The 18,249-nt window shown below is 41.3% G+C and overlaps 1 protein-coding gene across 2 annotated transcripts in view; it reads left to right on the forward strand.

The window, feature by feature from the left end:
- Nucleotides 1-12,818, forward strand: part of LOC116819656 (inverted formin-2-like) — a 28,703-nt gene extending 15,885 nt beyond the window's left edge. The window contains exons 14-17 of one of the 2 annotated variants that reach the window (XM_075065709.1): nucleotides 442-1,251; nucleotides 2,595-2,651; nucleotides 7,117-9,671; nucleotides 11,331-12,818. In XM_075065709.1, coding sequence (XP_074921810.1) covers nucleotides 442-1,251; nucleotides 2,595-2,650 — 866 coding nt within the window. In that variant the 3' untranslated portion in view covers nucleotide 2,651; nucleotides 7,117-9,671; nucleotides 11,331-12,818. The remainder of the gene's footprint in view (nucleotides 1-441; nucleotides 1,252-2,594; nucleotides 2,652-7,116; nucleotides 9,672-11,330) is intronic. The other variant, XM_032771589.2, reaches the window with a different exon arrangement.
- The last annotated feature ends 5,431 nt before the right edge of the window (nucleotides 12,819-18,249 follow it).

Here is an 18,249-nt window from a genome sequence, read left to right on the forward strand (position 1 = left end):
GACAGCAGGATCAGGCCCATGATGCCAGCTGGGAATTCTTTGACCCTTAGCTCCCCTCAGCTTGGCTTCTGTGTAGCATGTTTAAGTTCCATTGACTTCAGTAGGAATGAAACTGATTAACGTCACTGGGAGCTAAGCAAATACTCGAAATTAAGTATGTGCTGAAGTGCTTTGCTGTGTGGGAGTCTAAGTTCTGAACCAAATGCCCCCATGTGATGTTAGGGGTCACTAAGCTTTGGGAATGGGTAGTTTTTTGGATAAGACATAAAAAGCTCCTGACCGCATGTGGCCATTATAAATTCATTGGCCCCTTTGCCCTGAGCCGTTAGCCCGGGGCACATTGCAGGTGGTCAGATTACACTCAGACAACCCATTGTTGTTGGTTGACGGCCACACACTAGACTGAACAGCTGTGCCTGACCCTGTGTTGTCCGTTTAAAGGAAAGAGCGTTGATGCTTCAGAAGCAGCAGCAGCGAAAGAAAGTGCCTATGAGACCAAGCAAAAGGATAGCAATCAGCACACAGAAAACACTCCTGCCTCAGAAACTGCTGCCATTGCAAGGGCTACCGGTAAAGTTGTCAAAGAGGCACCAGCTTCCAACGAAGTGCTTCCTAAAGATGGAGCTGGAGGAAATTCGCTACAACAGCCCTGTACTGACAGGAGCTTCCAACCTTCAGCTGAAGTTGAGGGAACCCATCAGCCCAACAATGGAGTGAGTATTCAGCAGATCAACGGCTCATGTAGCTTTCCAGAGAACGTGGAATACAGCCCCATTGTGTTTGTGCCATTGAACCCAGAAACAACTATAAAGTTTGCAAGCAGCTCTTCAGGCAACTGCATTGGTTTAGAAGAGGAACTGAACAGCTCCATCTCAGGAGACAAAAACAATGAGTTCGGACCCCATCAGTTAGAAGGAGGCCCTGTGTCTAATGAACAAACGTCACAACCAAGTGATGCAGTTGGGAATGAAGCTAAAACCAGAGATGAAGTAGCACCTGACGGTGCTGAAATGACTCCAACCAAAGAGTCGAGTTCTCAGCATACAGAGGTAAGGGAGACAGAGAAAGAAAATGACCCTGCTGTGGACTCATTGCTGGACACCTCTCAGGAGAAATCCTTCTCAGAAGAGCCAGTGACTGATTCTTCTTGCTCCGCAACAGTCCCTCCGGCGCAAGCACTTACTGACAAGGAAAGGCAAAGAGGGTCTGAGAAACGGAGAAAGAAGAGACGACACAGCAAAAGCCAGTCAGGTAACACATTTCAGTGCAGCATATGGAGATTAACAACCCTTTAGCTAAATACAGGAGACTGGAGTTCTAATCTTCAGCTCTCTGGGATTTTTTAATTACAAGTATTCCTTCCTCTTTTAGGGCCCAGTCCCGCATCAGTGAAGTCAGTAGGAGTTTTACCATCCTCAGGAAAAACACTGTTTAATGCAGATGTCCTTTAACGTCAGAGACTGGTTAAACAATGCAAAAACATTGGTCTCACTAGCCATTAGGGGCATGTATAAATAGTCTATGAAGGGTTAATGATTAACGGATCAATGAAAAGTATGTTGCACACATGAATGGAGTGCAGTACAGTTGGTGATAAGCACATCTGTCAAAGGTGCTACAGATAGTTGTAAGTTAGTTAGATGCAACTAACTGATCCATTGAACTCTATAAGCAGTGATTAACCATTTACTATAGTAGAGCCTAACCATTCATTATAACATCTATTAATCATTTGTTAACCCCATATAAACTATTTATAAATGTATCTTTAATACAAGTGTGATTAAAACTATTCTCCGCACTCCCATCACCCAATTTTTATGAGGTTTTCCCCAAGACATCAATTACAAGAGTATTCTGCATGAGAATTAGTGTCACCGAAGTGTAAAGTTCAGGTGTATTTCAGTGTGACCCTTCCTTAGTCTTAAATATGCAAGCACACAGCTTGGGCTGGAGGGGGGGAAATCACACTGATGCTTGTGCAAAAGATCACATCTAGAGACAGCTTTTAGATGTAGCCCCGAGTACGTGTAACTGTGCCGCCCCTGGAAGGACTGGGGGACTCTCTGGCACAGTTGCTCCAGAGCCCTCCGTCTCACTTGGGATTCATGGGGAAATCTGCTGTATCTTCTAGAGAACTGACACAGTGTATTCCCATTGCTGCCCCAAACCCCGCATGTGCCACGTCAGCAGACAGGAAGGACAGTGGTAGGCCTATGCCTCTCCCAACTCTCCACCCCTTCTCCTCCCTCGTGAGTAAAAGGGAGAGAATACTGGGCATGCAGTTCCTGCTCTTCTCACCTCCATGGCTGGAGACATGATCCAATGGTGTGTTTCCCATGCAGCGGGATGGGGCGGGAGCTTTTACTCCACTTTACTCCTTGGGTGGCCACCGTCGGCCCCAAGCACAATTTAATCATTTTAAGTTTTCAGACTGTTTTTAGCTATTGACTAAACTAATAGCTTTTAGTCCCAAGAAATATAAACTAATCATGTTTCCTAGAGGACAGTCTCTGTCCTATGACGTTCCATGTTGTTACCTTTATGTCACAGCAGGCAGATATATTTAGTGTCTCTCTTTTATTTAAAAGCAGAGGTTGACATTGATACTGGAGATAATAAAACCAAAAGTCGTTGTGCGATACAGTGAGGTATGTAAACACGCAGCGTTGCTTTTATGTGATCTAACCCCAGCACTGGGACTTTACACTTTATGATGCCATGAGTAATCATTACAGCAACTAAGCTTTTTCCCTTAATATCTGATTATGTGTTTGTGATTTTTGCTGTCCTAGGGCCTGATCCTGCCCCACTGGAGTCAGTGGCAGTACTTCCAGTGCTGCAGGATCGGATCCCACATGTCTGTCCTTTACGTCAGCAACAGCCAATCTACCTTTCCCAGCAGAGACCATAAAGTCTGGTGTTGATTACTTAAACCAAGCAAACCCAGTTTGCTAGAATAACTGGAGGCCTTGCTTTTGTCTGATTATTATTTTTTCCAAAAATTGTAAAAATGTAACTTCAGTACATTCATCTTGTGAAAGAGGCGACTGCTCCTCGCCTAGGCTCACAGTTGTGGATGGGGCTTATCCATTACAGAGTTGTTTTAACCGCTTTATTGGAATTAAAGCAGAATAGTGGAGGAGAGGAGAAATTCTGCTCATACAGGACTACTAGCCCAACTGAAATCCAGATTTTACGTGCTAGTCAGCACTAAAGTCTTGGTGTTGCAAAACATGTGCATGTACTTAAAATTAGGCTCATGAGTAATCCATGAAAGTGAATGGAGCATGCAGCTGCTTACAGTTAAGCACATGTATACATCTTTCCAGGACCATGTCTTCACTAGAGAGCTTACAGCGACACAGCTGTACCAATACAGCTGTGCCACTGTACCAGAGAGAGCTCTCCTGTCTATATAATTAAGCCACCCGGCGGTAGCTATGTCTGCAGGAGCGCATTTCTCACTGACGTAGCACTGTGCACACCAGCGCTTCTGTCAGTGTAAGTTATGTCGTTCGGGGGGGAGGGCAGGTATTTTTTCACACCCCAAGTAACATAAGTTTTACCAACAAAAGTGCTAGTGTAAACATAGCCTGAGATTGGGGCCTAATTTCGCTTTGTTTGAGACACCAAAGCAGCTATGGGTAAACCCAGTTTTTCTGAAACTCTCTATCAAGTGCCCCAAAACCATTTTCCAAGATTTGCCTTTATTTATATTAAGGGGACAGGAGGGAAATTGCATACTTAAATGTACTGAAATTGCATAGTTACATGTTTTCCTTTGCATTCTAATCATAAGCAGCCATAATGAAATGAACCAATGATCTGAACTCTCTGAATGTCTGATTTCATGAACAAAATGTATTTATTCTACAGAGTCTGCAGTTTCTTGCTATGTAAGAATATTGGATATCCCTCCCTAGTGATCCCCAGGAACTAATATTCCTCTTAGCCAGTCATCTATTGGTGGTGAAATAGAAGCCATGGGAACCTCTGCTAAGACTTTTTTTTTTTGTACTTTCTGCATCAGTAGCCTGAAGGCTGCTCTAATTTATCATGACAGGAACCAATTTCTCTCAGCCATTTTGGTAGTCAAGGATTAGCCAGAGCACTGTGTGTTCTGTAAGAAGGTCATTTCATCCTCTTTTGGGTTTGTTTGTCCCCCATGTGGTACTGAGACAAAACCAGATGTGGTTGTCTCCAGTATCACACTGAGGATGCCATAATGAAGAGTGTGCTTCTCTGCCTCCACCACTAGCATGAGTGAAAGGTCACACCAGTGAGAGCTGGGCAACATTCTCTTCAGAATGATCCCTCCCACGCAGTGCACACAAAGCCATACCGAGGGGACGGGGTCATGCGATGTTCCTGGAAGTGCTGGAATGCCCGGTATTCTGGGCATGTGCGAGTGACCATCCTAGTATTCTGACTCCTGGCTCCTCCTGCACCAGTCACACCCCTTCTCTACAGCTTCTCACCTGAAAGAGGTGGGAAGCTGCTGTGCTGCCTTCAAGAATCAAGTCACTAAAAGTTGACAGGAGTAGCTGCAAAGAGCAGCAATAATTCACATTTGAGACACAGGTCAGGGTATCAGGGACTTAGCCCCCTTATGTCAGAAGAGTAGCATCAAGAACATTAGCGATGTTTGGAGGGAGATGACCGTACGTGTTTTTAGGACATATCTTCTCAGACAAGACCTGAGGCACATCTAGGTTTTGGGGACTGGCCTTGGAATACACAAGAAAGCCACACACAAGAATTTACATTAAGGGTCGGGTCCAAAATTGGTTGAAAATCAATGGGTCTTTCCACTGACTTCAGTGGTCTTTGGATCAAGCCCTGTAAGAGCTGTAAAGGTCCTGAAAGAAAGCAGTAAAAGTAAAGGCAATTCACAGCTGAGGGTGTCCCAAAATTCTACGGATCATAAGAGTCTCACCTTCATGTCTGTCTGTTAGTGCCCTCTCGTGGTCACGTATTGAAAGAACATGCGACAGTGAACCCCTACTCCGCAATTCTTGCTCAAATAAATTTGTTAGTTTCTAAGGTGCCACAAGTACTCCTGTTCTTTTTCCTTTCCTTCTTTATCTGGTGTCTTAACGGTTATTTGCTTGTGTGAATTAAAGAGGAATAGATGAGAAAAGCCCTCTACTTCTGTTGCCCTACAGCCTCTAGCTGCAGCTTTTTCCTCACCAGTCTGTCTGTAAATCCTATTCATGCTTCCCACCTTTCAGAACAAGTAGCAGCACTGTTACTTCACTAGGCAATGAACGTTCCCTGTAAAAGAGAGTGGGAAGAAACCCAGTAAAACTAGGAGATGAGTTGTGCTATGAGTCATCGTCACCTTCTGGAGAAAACGTAGCTGGATTTCCATCCCCTCTTCCTTTCTACCGAAATACAGCCGTTGATTTTGTAAGGCAAGGGAGCACAATTTGCGTGGAATCAAGAGAACTGATTTTCATTTGAGACATGGTCATCTTTTTAGAAGCAGTTAGTGTGGGCACAAGCTCCCCCCTGCCAAAATCGAGTTGGAAAATCAGAGCTGAACGTCTCCCAGTTTTTAGCATGCTGTGCATCTTCAACAGCAGTAGAATAAAGACAGGCTTTGATGTGCTCAAATTTACGTTGTTTCAAAGAACCATAGATTTTTAGGCCAAAAGGGACTATTATGATCATCAAGGCTGACCACCTGCACATCACCAGCCACAGAACCTGATTCCTGCATTAACCCCAATTTTATTGAAATAGTTGTTTGTAAAGGCAAACTGATGCTTCTTTTGTTTTTCTCTCACCCCAAAAGTACAGTTTTGTTCTTCAAAGAGTACAAAATGAGTGCCTGTGCTTGGCACTTGTTTCTGTTTGAACAAAGCAGTGTGGTCACAAAAGGGAGGAGGGAAAAAGAAAATAAATCAGGGAGGAAGTAGATTTCAATTTATCAAGGGTTACAAGTTAAAAAAAAGTTTTATACACTATATATTATCTGTTACATATACACCCCGACCTGCTCTTTTTTCCATAAGAACTGTATTTCTTTAGTTTAAAAAAAAAACTTTAGGATAACTCATGTTGGGTCATTTTGTTTTCTATTTCTAGGAGGCTAACAACCCATCTTGTCTTCTACAACAGATTCAGTGCTTCTTATGATCTTAAATGTTCTCATCTGCCACTAAATCTAATTATTCACTCTCATGGATATGTACATCTTTAGTCATGGTGTCCATATTTAAAATATGCATGAGATCCGGAGGAGGTTTTGTTTCGTCAATGAGCTAGACAGCACCTTAACATTTACAGATTAAGGCTCCAATCCTGCAAACACTTCCTGAAGCGCCTAACTCACCTGAGTAACCTCATTGTCTTCAATGGTACTAGTCACCTGAATAAGATTGTGCAAAAGTAAAATTCCTCGACATTGGCGTTTTGGTGTTTTCTTTCTGGAAATTGACCCACTGGGATGATTCGGTTAAGTCCATGCTAAATATCTTTCACCAACACTATGCTAAAACTAAAGGCCTCACTGTGCTCCATTCACAATCCCATTTATGCAAGTTACTCTGTGCTAGAAGAACCCCATGCCTGCATGCAGCTCTGTGTAAAGGCAGCAGGACATCTGTCTCCTCAGATTTACTTGTGGGATCAGTGTCCAAGTCAATGGCAAAACTGCCAATTCCTGCAGAGGAAGCAATATTAGTCCCTAAGCTTGGTGTGTCTAACTAGCAAACAGCTGAAAACCTTGTATATTCCAACATTCAGCATGGAGAACATGACATTTATTGTTTAAAGTACTGTGCTGAATTATTAGCAGTGACCAGCTCCAAAATGAAGAAGATGGTTGGTTAAACTCTTCAAACAAAGTTAGAATCTCAGTGCAAGAATGAAATAGAGTTTTCATAGAGTACATACATTAATAGTTTTACTTTTTGTTGTTGTTATTTTTTCTTCTTCTCACTCCCTTTTTTTTTTGTTTTTAAGTGCATTGGGGCACCTGGTTATTTGATGGATTTAAAACCAATTTTTCCAACTAGTACATCATGTACAGGATACGCACACATGAACACACACACACCCCTGACCACAATTTTTGTTGTTGTAATTGTTTTATATTTTCTCCCGCAGGTGTCAGAACAAAGCAGAAGAATAAATAACAAGGAGTCAGTGAAATGCTCACAAATCCGTATAATGCTGCCATTCTCTAGGAAGCACATTCCACAGTGTTGAAATTCCATTACTGATCATGTTTGTAGTAATATCTTGGGATGTAAAGTTTCTTCTAAAATGGTCTTTCACTAATCCTTCCTTGGGGATTCTATGTATCCAGCAAATAACAGCCAGATGCAAGAGACTTAAGCACCTTCAGAATGTGCCTTATGTGAATGCTGCCAGGGTCTGATGCTGAAAACGCTTCATGCCCAGAACTTCTGTGGAAGCTGATGGGAGTTCCATGTGTCGAGGGCTGATAGGAATAGGCCTCTGATAAACTTCATTTGGGATCAAATCCTGCAGTCCCTTCCTGGGCCAAACTCTTACTGAAGACAATGAGGCCATGGCCTGGGAAATGAGTGCAGCATTTTACCCCATGAGTCATTTTAAAGACAGCAGTGCCTCCAAAACTGAATTAGGCACTGTCATCAGCATCTGATTGGAAATCTGTTACTTCCCATTCTAGTGCCCTACCAACAACTGGAACTGATGTTGAACCAAATAAAAGACCCAATTCAGATGAACATACTTTCCCTTGCTATCGTTTTAGACAGGGGATATCTATTAAAGGAAAATGTGTTGTAGTGAACAGCTGGCTGTTTGAACACTAAGGACTTGTCTATATGGAGAGTTAGTTTGTGTCAAATTGGAGTTCAAATGTACTGTGCACTTTGATCTACTCCAGTTTCAGTTTGGGGCCATATTCTACTTATTTCAAATGGGAATAGATCCAAGTGCACTACAGAACTTCTAGTGGGCATTCGGAGGGTCCACACTGCCTGTTAGTGTGCATGACAGGCTGAGGCATTGCACTCCAGCTTGCTGCACACTAACACTCCATATACACAAGTCCTAAGGCCTGGATCCTGTAAAGACTTAAACACACATTAACTTTAAGCATGTGAATAGTCCTCTGGAGTTCAGTGGAACTTCTGACATGCATAAAGTTAGACACATGCATAAGTCTTTGCAGGTTTGGGGCCTAGAGTATCTATTTTGTTAAAGAAACAGGAAGAGATTTTTCTAGGGTGATCCATTCATAATATTTAAAATAATATTATTTGGCAGATCTCTGGTTCTGAATATTTATTGCCTGCTGCATGCACTCAAAGGCACTTGGAATCAAACTACAGAATGTTAAGAGTCTGTTTCAGTTTAAAAGAATAGTTATGCAATTTGTGCTTTAAAACCAGGAACCTGCAGTATTTTGTGTTAAGAAATCAGAGCTTTATTTCTGAATTATGTTTTATAATAACCTTGTACCATATAATTTTGTACATAGCTGTCAATTTAAAATTCTGTATGTTTGTTCAATCTGTATTGCAATATTAGATTGCAGTGGAAACCGTGTAGAAAATCATTACTTTTAGCAATCATGCCTATATACAGTAACTTGCTGAGCATATATAATAGTGTTCAGGCTAAGCTATTTTGTATTGCTTATTAAGACTTGATCAAGGGTCATTTACTAACATCTGTACTGGATGAAGTTCAGAATTAAAACAGGGGCTTCCTTTAACTAAAAACTTTGCTTGGAGTGTGGTGAAAATTGGTTAACTACAGCAATTACCAGTTTAGAATGGAGTGCTGTCATTATCAGATTCAGCTGCAGAAATCCTCTGTAGCAGTGTAGCAAAGCTGCATTTGAAATCAAGTTCCCCACTGGTGTAAACATGTAGAGGTTCATTACCTTCAGTGGAGCTACGCTATCAGCAGTGAATGTGACCCTTCGTCATGAGAAAACACACACACACACACACACACACACACACACACACACACACACGTGCTTAGGGGTCAGTCACTGTTGTAATGGTCATGGCTGGAGGGCTAGCTGCACCCAGTTCCCTTTTTGGTCTCTCTGGATATATCCCCTCAAGTGTCAGACCTTTACCTATCCCAGGGTGGAATTCTACAGTTCTCCCATTCAGACTGGGACCTGGGCTTCAGAACCCTGGGACTCAACCATGCTCACCCAGCAGGTCTGACTGGGTTCCGCATTTATGGTTCTTCCCTTCAGGAGCCTGCGGCCAGTGGTGTTTAGTGACAAAACTGTCTTACTGAAACCAGAGTATTGATCGTTTTACTTATAGTAACAAAGCATGTAGAGAAAAAGCATTTTAGGACAACAAACAGTCCACACTTGTCCATCTTACCCAAAGGCTTACCATCCCCTCAGGGTCACCTAGTCAGGCCTAATTTCTTCAGACAATCCAGCCAATGCCTGCATCTTAGTCTGGTTTCCCCAAAAGATAACTCGTCTCTCTGCAGAAAACACCCCTTCCTAAACTGTCAGAGTTCCTTTGTTCTCACATTCTTGGCCTATGTCCCTTTGGACAAAACTAGTTTTGCAGGTTGGCTTGGGAGGAGGTAAAATATTGATGCTATCTGAGTATGGGCATTGCTCACTGAACAACACTCAAGTGTTTGCTGAGATGTGGCTTATCCTGAGCCAATCTTCTTCCCTTCCTGTTTGTTTTCTTTATAGCCAGGGCTGTCCTTAGGCATAGGCAACATAGGCAGCTGCGTAGGGCACCTGAAAATTTGGGGCACCACTGGATCTTAGTGTCCACCCTTCCTCTTTTCCTATCCCTGTTCTGACCCTTCCTGCAGGCTCCCACAGATGGCTGCTCTAGCCTGGTGAGTCTTCCTTGGGAGGGAATCCAGTAGTTAAAAGTGAAAAAACCTCCAGCCTGCCAGACCTATTAGCACAACATTGAAACTGTTAAAGAGACATTCATGAGGGTAATAAAGCCATTTAACAGGCATTTGGCCAACCCCAAGGTATATACTGACAGGTTTCAGAGTGGTAGTCCTGTTAGTCTGTATCAGCAAAAAACAAGGAAAAGTCCTTGTGGCACCTCAGAGACTAACAAATTATTTGGGCATAAGCTTTTGTGGCTAGAACCCATTTCATCAGATGTCCACGAAAGCTTATGCCCAAATAAATTTTTATACTGTCAGTTTCTGACTTTACTGACAAAAACAGTTGTGCATTAATGTAAATATTTACACAGAACATGTCAGTCTACAGGACCTTAGTTTAAAATTTGCTTTAAAAATATTTCATTAGTGAGCTGGTGAAGATTATAAAATCACATTTCTAAAAAAATGCTTGCATAGAGTTTTAGATGCACAATCATCTTTAGCCTTAAATGCATGGATCTTCAGACATACAGTTTTTAAATAAATCCTTCAAAAGACCTCCCTTATCTAAAATACACATTTTAATTACTATAGTTAAAAAAAAAAAAGTGCTTCCAAGTCTTTCCTGTCCTTTCTGTCCATCCCTTCACCACCTCTCCCCCAACTCCCACTGAAGAGAGCCCTTAAAGGGACAACAGTCCTTCCCTTCCAGATAGCTGGACAAAGAGTTTCCCTTTCTTTACTTCTGACTATCCGATGAACTAGTTTTAAAAGAACCCTCCAGCAAAATCAGTACCTTAGTAAGACATAAAATCCTTGTTATACCTAAAATCTCTTGGAAACATATTTTTTTTAAAGTTGGTGAAATTTCATAACCATGTCTCTTGTTATGGAGATCACACAAAGTAAATTACTGTTCCCTTTTTCTAAAAGCAATGAACATTGTTATGAACACACTAAACCTCTCTGATTAATTTAAAATAATGTCTTTTGTTTCAGTGAGTTAAATATGTAGTAATCTGGAATGCTGGCTTAAGGTTTGAGTACATTTTAAAATATAAATTCAGCTTAGAAATACTGATTAAGAAAGGTAAAACAGAGAAGAGCTTGCATCATGTATTCCATTATATGTAATGTTGTATTCAGCAGGACAGCTGACTCACCCTTACTACGAAGTTTTTTGCAAATAAATCTCTGACAAACTTCAGGGCATATCAAAAAACCTGTGACTGACATTTTTTATTCCCAAATTTTAGTGCTTTTAATTAGGTACTTTCTTCATGTCCATTCTGCATGAGGGAGAGGGCATGGGAGTCTCTGCGGGGAACTGTGACTCTCCACCACCATGAGGCAGGCCGGGCATCTCATTGTCCTTTGCTGTCTCGTCCCTCGTCCCCCTCCCACTCCAGGCTGTGAGCTTGGGCTGCCATCCGGCATAGGGGCACCAGCTTAATAATACTGCGTAGGGCCCCATAAATCCTAAGGACGGCCCTGTTTATAGCCATCTACTAAACTAAACCAATATATTCACACAGTAAACGTCCCAAAAGCCAGGTCAACACTCACTGTTCATAAAACATGACAGAGCAGTTCCAATTTTGTCACAGTAATAATTTAGCAAGAGTACAAGTGACTGAGACAGGGTGGGAAGAGGAAGGCTGTCTGAGTGGGATGTCTAATTTGGGGCTGTATTTTACCTGTGATCTTTGCAAGAAGCGCCCACTTGCTTTCTCCCAAAAGAACTAAGTATGCCTCATGATTTCTTACTAGTCACCTCAGGGCCAAATTCAGTGCAGGTGTAAACAAGCCTTTCTAATTTGTTTCAATGGAGTTGCATCCATTTATGCCAGCAGAGCAGTGAATTTGGCCCTCAGAAAGAAACTCACTTTTCCTTCAAGAGTTTTAGCATTGAGCATCATCTGCATGATTAATCTATGGTATAAATAAATTCAGACACCTTTTTTTCAAGTTCCTTGCATTAGAGGCAGGGGTTTTTTTCTTCTTTGTTTCAACATTTTGAAGGAATTTTTAAAAATTTAGAATAAAAAAATGGAGAAGATGAATTCACAACTTTCCTGTTTGTTGGGGGGTGGGAGGGATTCCGCTCTATTTTGTATGGTTACAGATATTGTTATGGCGATTATAAGTATAACATTAACATATTACATTGTAGCCTAAATAAATATTCCTACTGGAATCACTAATTTAACACAATCTTATCCCAAAGAATCTCAGTCCTTCCCACAGTGAAAAGAAACAGAAAATAAATCAAATTGTGAAACTAATAGTACATTTCACTTTTCAGTTAAATTCCTTTTCCACCCCCTCTGACATCTGTACAGTGCCTAAAGCTTCATCCTGCAAAGGCTATGCACATGCTTAACTTTATGCACTTAAGTAGACGCCGCAGAAGTCAGTAGGAGTACTCACACGTCAAGTTAAGCATGTGTGGCAATCTTTGCAGGATGAGAGCCTTACACTGCAAGCTCTTTGGACTTTGTCTCCTACTTGGCTATTAAGCACGCTGTTGGTGGCATATACTTAGTAATAATTCTCATAGAGTTATTTTCTCTCATACTGACCTTGTCTACTAATTTACAATAGTTTTTGACCTTCACATGGTGCTAACAATTTCCACATTCAGTACAATGTCAGTGGGAGTTGTGTGTAGAATGGGCTAGAATGGCTTGTGTGTACAGAAGTTATGCAAATACCTGTCTGTCATGGTCTCTTCATTATTTGATTACTTGGTATGTGCTATTTGGGAAAGAAGATTAGAGAAGCACCAAACTGTCTGTCAAGGAAATTTACAGATAAATGTAAAAGTTAACCAATTTTCATCCCCTCTAAATGTAAAGCTTAGTTCTACAGCTTAATGTTTCTGGCTTTCTGTGTGATTGGTTTTCTGTACACAGTACTCTATTTGGAGTAAAATATAGAGCTTACCAATAATAAATCAGCACTATATGAAATCCTGCCTCTCTTTATTGGGTAATAATTCATCAAAAACCAAGCTCAGTCATGGAGTATTCTGTGTTCCACTAGCTCTCAGTCACTTTTTGTGTAACGGTGTGAAAAATGGTTTGGTCCTGTCTAGAGCCTTGGCTACAGTGGGGAACACTGGGACCTGTAATTTCCACGAGGGGCTGTAAAAATGGAAGCTGCAGTACAGGTAGGGCTCTGGTGTTTTTCCTAGTGTGTGGTGACAGCCTGCCATGATATGCTGTTACACTTTCAGTAGCAACAGTGCAGCTCTCCTATTGCTGAAAAGTGGGTACTAATTTTCCTGGTGTAGACAAGATATGAGAGTTTAAATACCAACAAAACAGCACTTGTAACATTCTGCAAGCAGATCAGCACATGAAAGAATTATATGCGCACACAATGTATGTAATAGTGCATGTTACAGCTATCTATAGAGAGTGAATATATGTGTGTGGGTGTGTATATAAACATACACACTACATATATATGACACACACACACCTTGATCAGTACTAGTACACAAACTAACTCACAATAGTCTCTTAAATCGTTACAGTATTTGCCATGAAAATCTTGTGTAAAAACTCGAGTAAAACTGCACCATTCAGAGCCAGACAGAACAGAGCACAACTCCCTAACGATACCACTGCCTTAGGGCCAAACCGGGCAAAAGCTCATCATCTTTCAAGTTCAGCTGGCCTAGACAACTTATTGCCCAAAGCCTGCAAAGAGATGACCTCCGACACTCGGCCTTAAAACCAGTAGAAAATTTGTAATAATGCTGTGATAGTGATAAAGCTTCTTTACACCGCATGTCAGGATTCTTCTGAACGTTTGCCTAGTGCTGCCTTGCTGAACCCACAAGAGAGAGGAACAGGAGCACTTGTGGCACCTTAGAGACTAACATGCTCGGGGGAAGGTGCCAGAAGTACTCTTGTTCTTTTTGCAGATACAACCTAACACAGCTGCTACTCTGAAACCACGAGAGAGAAAAACTTCACAGCGAGCCAAGAAGTTACCATCTCTGGGGTGGGGAGCGGTAACCCCAAAGCTAGATCAATTGCCTTTCAGGAATTAGAGTAGACTTCAAAGGATGTCTGCACAATGAACTAAACCAGATGCTAAAGTGAGGCATATTGACAACCAGGTTGATGCCATTGAAATAAAAGTTTTCAAGCTGTCGCTCTCCCCTTTCAAGCATGCTTCCTATAGAGTTTTCAGAATGGTTTGGCCTGTATACACTCGCAGATGAGGAGAGCCAGGGTGGACCCCTGGCTGACAAGATTTCATTTTCCAAGACAAGCCAGAATATACATCAAAAATCTGTTCTGAGAAGATTTTCTCCTGCAGGACTTGGAGACACTGAGGGAAAGGGAGAACTGTTGTTTCCCTTATGTGGCATCCATAATAATCCAATCAGCCCCTACTGAATTGGTTTGGATATAGTTATTAAGCCCCCTTGGTTGGATGGCTATCTATATTTACCAGTATCTCTTGGAAGTTTGGTATCTTTTGCTGACAACACCTACATACTGATTAAGGCTGGTTCAGCCAGTTCTGGGCATACAGAACCCTTTACAGTTATTCAGTATTCAAAGAGGTCAAACACTTATTTCAGAATGTAGCCTGATTTGAGTGGGTTAGGGCTTAACTACAGGCTAAGGCAATTTAGGAAGTCTGGTAGGCTTTTGCCATATTGAAGAATGAACACACACACACACACACACACACACACACACACAGAGGCAAGAAGAATAATGAAGGGAATCTACAGTTCTTCTAGCTACATTCTTTCCAGATCCCACAGATTTACTTTAAGACATAAGGCTTTACCCACTCCCATTGAAATCACTGGCTACCTAGGCCCTGATCCTCAATTTAAATATTTGGCTCCTAACTTCTCTGAAATTAGTGTGTCCTTTGATGCACTGTGCACAGTTATGCAGTAGCTCTCTGACAATTCTGGGTTAGGGTCAAATCAGTGAAAGTTAGGACCCTAAATACCTTTGAGGATCTGGGTCTCAGGGCCTTGCAGGACAGAGCCCCCACTCACTAGGCAAACCATTGCACCATGATCTGGACAGCTGTTCCTCTGGGAGCCACTGGACTCCATCAGTGTCTTTTCCCCTACTTGTTTAACCACTTACGTGATTAGTACCAGATGCAGGAGCTGCAGAGGGTGGTTCAGAAAAGTTGGTGGCAGTCACGAGTCCAGAGGCCCTTTCAGGTAGATACTTTAATCCTGAAAATGGTCAACAGGAACGTAACACCCAATGAAAAGAAGGAAGGATGAAAAGTTGTGGGTTTTTTACTATGCTCAGTGAGCGCATTTCTTGGGGAAGTTAACACACAGCCAGCTCTGGAGATAAAAGCTTCTGCTGTCCACGAGGCAACTAAAGCATAGTTACAAGTGGTTCAAGTTTTTCCCCAACCATCCCATGGACGTGCTGTAGCAACCCTAACACTTATAAAGGCAAGAGGGTAGTTTGTGCATGTTCAGTCCTTAGCCTCTCTGCAAACATGGGTGGGAAGGAGTGCCAATTGGAATTTTGTGTTTTCAATAGATTTTGTGGTCAGAAGTGGTCATTATGATCATCAAGCCTGAGCTCCTGCATAACAGAGGCCAGGTTTCGTGACATGTATGGCTGTCCACAGGATTTGGACAAAGACCACAAATTCATTTCACATACGCCACATGATAGCAAATACATGGTAAATCTCTTCAACCACTACCTGTCTGGAATCCAACCACCATCCCAGAGATTGAAAATTTTATAGTCTGTCACTAAGCCCCTGAGCCATACAGTCCCCAATGAAGACACTGAAGAAATTCCTTTCCCACAAGCCTTAAGAAGTACAGTAGTGTTCTTTATGAATGTGCACAGTACCAAGGCTACCTCATTGACATATGACAAGGCTCCCAGCACTACATACATGCTACTCTTGATTTATCTTTCACACTCTTCAGCACACAGCAGCTCTGTGATCATTCTGGATAAGGGTCATGCACATTTGCCAAGGCAGGTGTCCCACCAGAAATGGTTTTAAAATAGCTAACAAATAAACTTTCAAAAAAGCAGGATTATAATAGAAAAGCTGGCAGACCTTAAGGAAAAAAAACTTTTTAAATATGGATTCTAATTTAATCCAGCACTGATATAACAGAGGAGCAAAGAATGATCGCTCATGCATTGCTATAGAGTAGACCTTGAAACCCTGTGTATCATGAGCAATTATCTTGAATTTATCAGGGCTCTTATAGTCAAGCAGCACTCAACAAAAGGAAAGACAATATTACAGCAGATTTGCTAAACATTAGCATTACCTCTTTCTCTCTTCCTTGTTCCAAGTCTCTCTCTCAAAATCTAGACATTATTGAACTAAATCAGAAATAGGTGAGTAACTTAAAATACTGGTAATAAACAATACCATTCACAGCTCTCCTTGTTTTGATGTCTTAATACAAATTTATTGTTCTAACAATAATAACGTACATACAGTCACAAACTGAAGAGTAAATTTAAAGTTACTGCTGTCCCTTTAAAACCTCTCCAAAACCAGAGTCCTGTGGCTCCTTGAAGGCCATATAACTTTTTCTGACATTGTTGAGAGTAAAAAAAAGAGTCTTGAGGGTAGGATGTTAAATAGTTTGCTTATTGGGTAGGATTTAAGATCCCTGATTTGGTTTAAAACTGTGTTTAAGGTTTTCTTGAACATCTTTATCTCTTTATAAAGATCTCAAACAATAATGGGAAGACAAAAAAATTGTCAAATCACAAAAATTAACAACATCACTTTACCAAATCCTTGAAACAAGCAAAATACTAAATACCTATTGTAACAATGTTGCTCATTGTGGGACAATCAGAAGTATGTACTCTCCAATTATTGGAAACCTGTTATATATGTGATTGATTAGCTTTCTGCCTGGTTTATTTATATATCTTAGATTTATATTTAGTTGGCTTCTATTTACTTAGCAAATAAGTCATATTATTGCATTGCTATGTTTGCTGAGGGATTGCTCCGTAGTTTGAGCATTGGCCTGCTAAACCCAGGGTTGTGAGTTCAGTCCTTGAGAGGGCCATTTGGGGAACTGGAGTAAAAATCTGTCTGGGAATTGGTCCTGCTTTAAGCAGGCGGTTGGACTAGATGACCTCCTGAGGTCCCTTCCAATCCTGATATTCTGTGAATGGTTATATAGTTCACATTTAAAACTAATACATTTGGATTCACTTTACTTTCAAGTCGGCTTTTAAGATAAAGCTTCTGAGCTAGTATGTCTGCCAAAAAGGAAATGTCAGGTTTTTGGAGTGTCTCTACTCAGCAGATGAATGGGCTCTCAAATATCCACTACAGATAATAAGGTCTGACATGATAATATAGCTACGTATCTTCAATAACTCTAGGAACTGAAAACTGAGCTGTGCAAAGACTCCCAAAAGTTAGAGGTAAGTAAGATTTAAAAAAAAAAAATCTAACCTTTTACAGAGTAAAAATTTAAATCCTAACTTTGGGAAATTGTGTGCTTCTACATCACATGTTTTCAATCTATTCGTAAAATAGATTTACGTGAAAGAGATACACCGCTTGCATTCTGCCATACCACAGACATCGGTAACCCTCCTAGGATTAGGCTGATTTAGCAGCGTATTGAAAAGAAATAGCCACGATACTGGCAGTTGTAGGTAAATTTACTTTAACCGGATTATCTCAGTTATGATATCCTATTTCAGCCAAGCTCTGGCTCCTCACCTCTATGCATGTTAATAGAATTGTTATTCCTGAACAAGCCACCTGCATTCCATGAGATAATTGGTTCATTTGCACAGGTTTCTATAGCAAGGCAGTCCTTGCTCTGTTTATTAAGGCATAGCTAAGATGATTTAATTAGAATGATATGAGGGCTCCTCTTAAATGCTTGAAGATAATGGATTTTGTATGTAAAGATGCAGATATTCTAATAGTCAGAAACTTCTTGTGCAGCTTTTCTTTAAATATCCCAGCAGGCTCACTTGAACATTAACTGCAATGCAAACTAAAGTGTCTTCAAGTCAGCGGCACTGCTATGGGAACCTGCACAGCCCCACAGTATGCCAATATCTTTATGGCTGACTTAGAACAATGCTTCCTTAGCTCTGGTCCCCTAACGCCCCTACTCTACATTGATGACATCTTCATCATCTGGACCCATGGAAAAGAAGCCCTTGAGAGGAATTCCACCATGATTTCAACAATTTCCATCCCACCATCAACCTCAGCCTGGATCAATCCACACAAGCTGTCCAGTTCCTGGACACTACTATGCTAACAAGTGATGGTCACATAAACACCACCCTATACTGGAAACCTACTGACCGCTATACTTACCTGCATGCCTCCAGCTTCCATCCAGAACACACCACACAATCCATTGTC

This window comes from Chelonoidis abingdonii, chromosome 4, assembly GCF_003597395.2.
Source record: "Chelonoidis abingdonii isolate Lonesome George chromosome 4, CheloAbing_2.0, whole genome shotgun sequence".
Classification (NCBI taxonomy): Eukaryota; Metazoa; Chordata; order Testudines; family Testudinidae; genus Chelonoidis; species Chelonoidis abingdonii.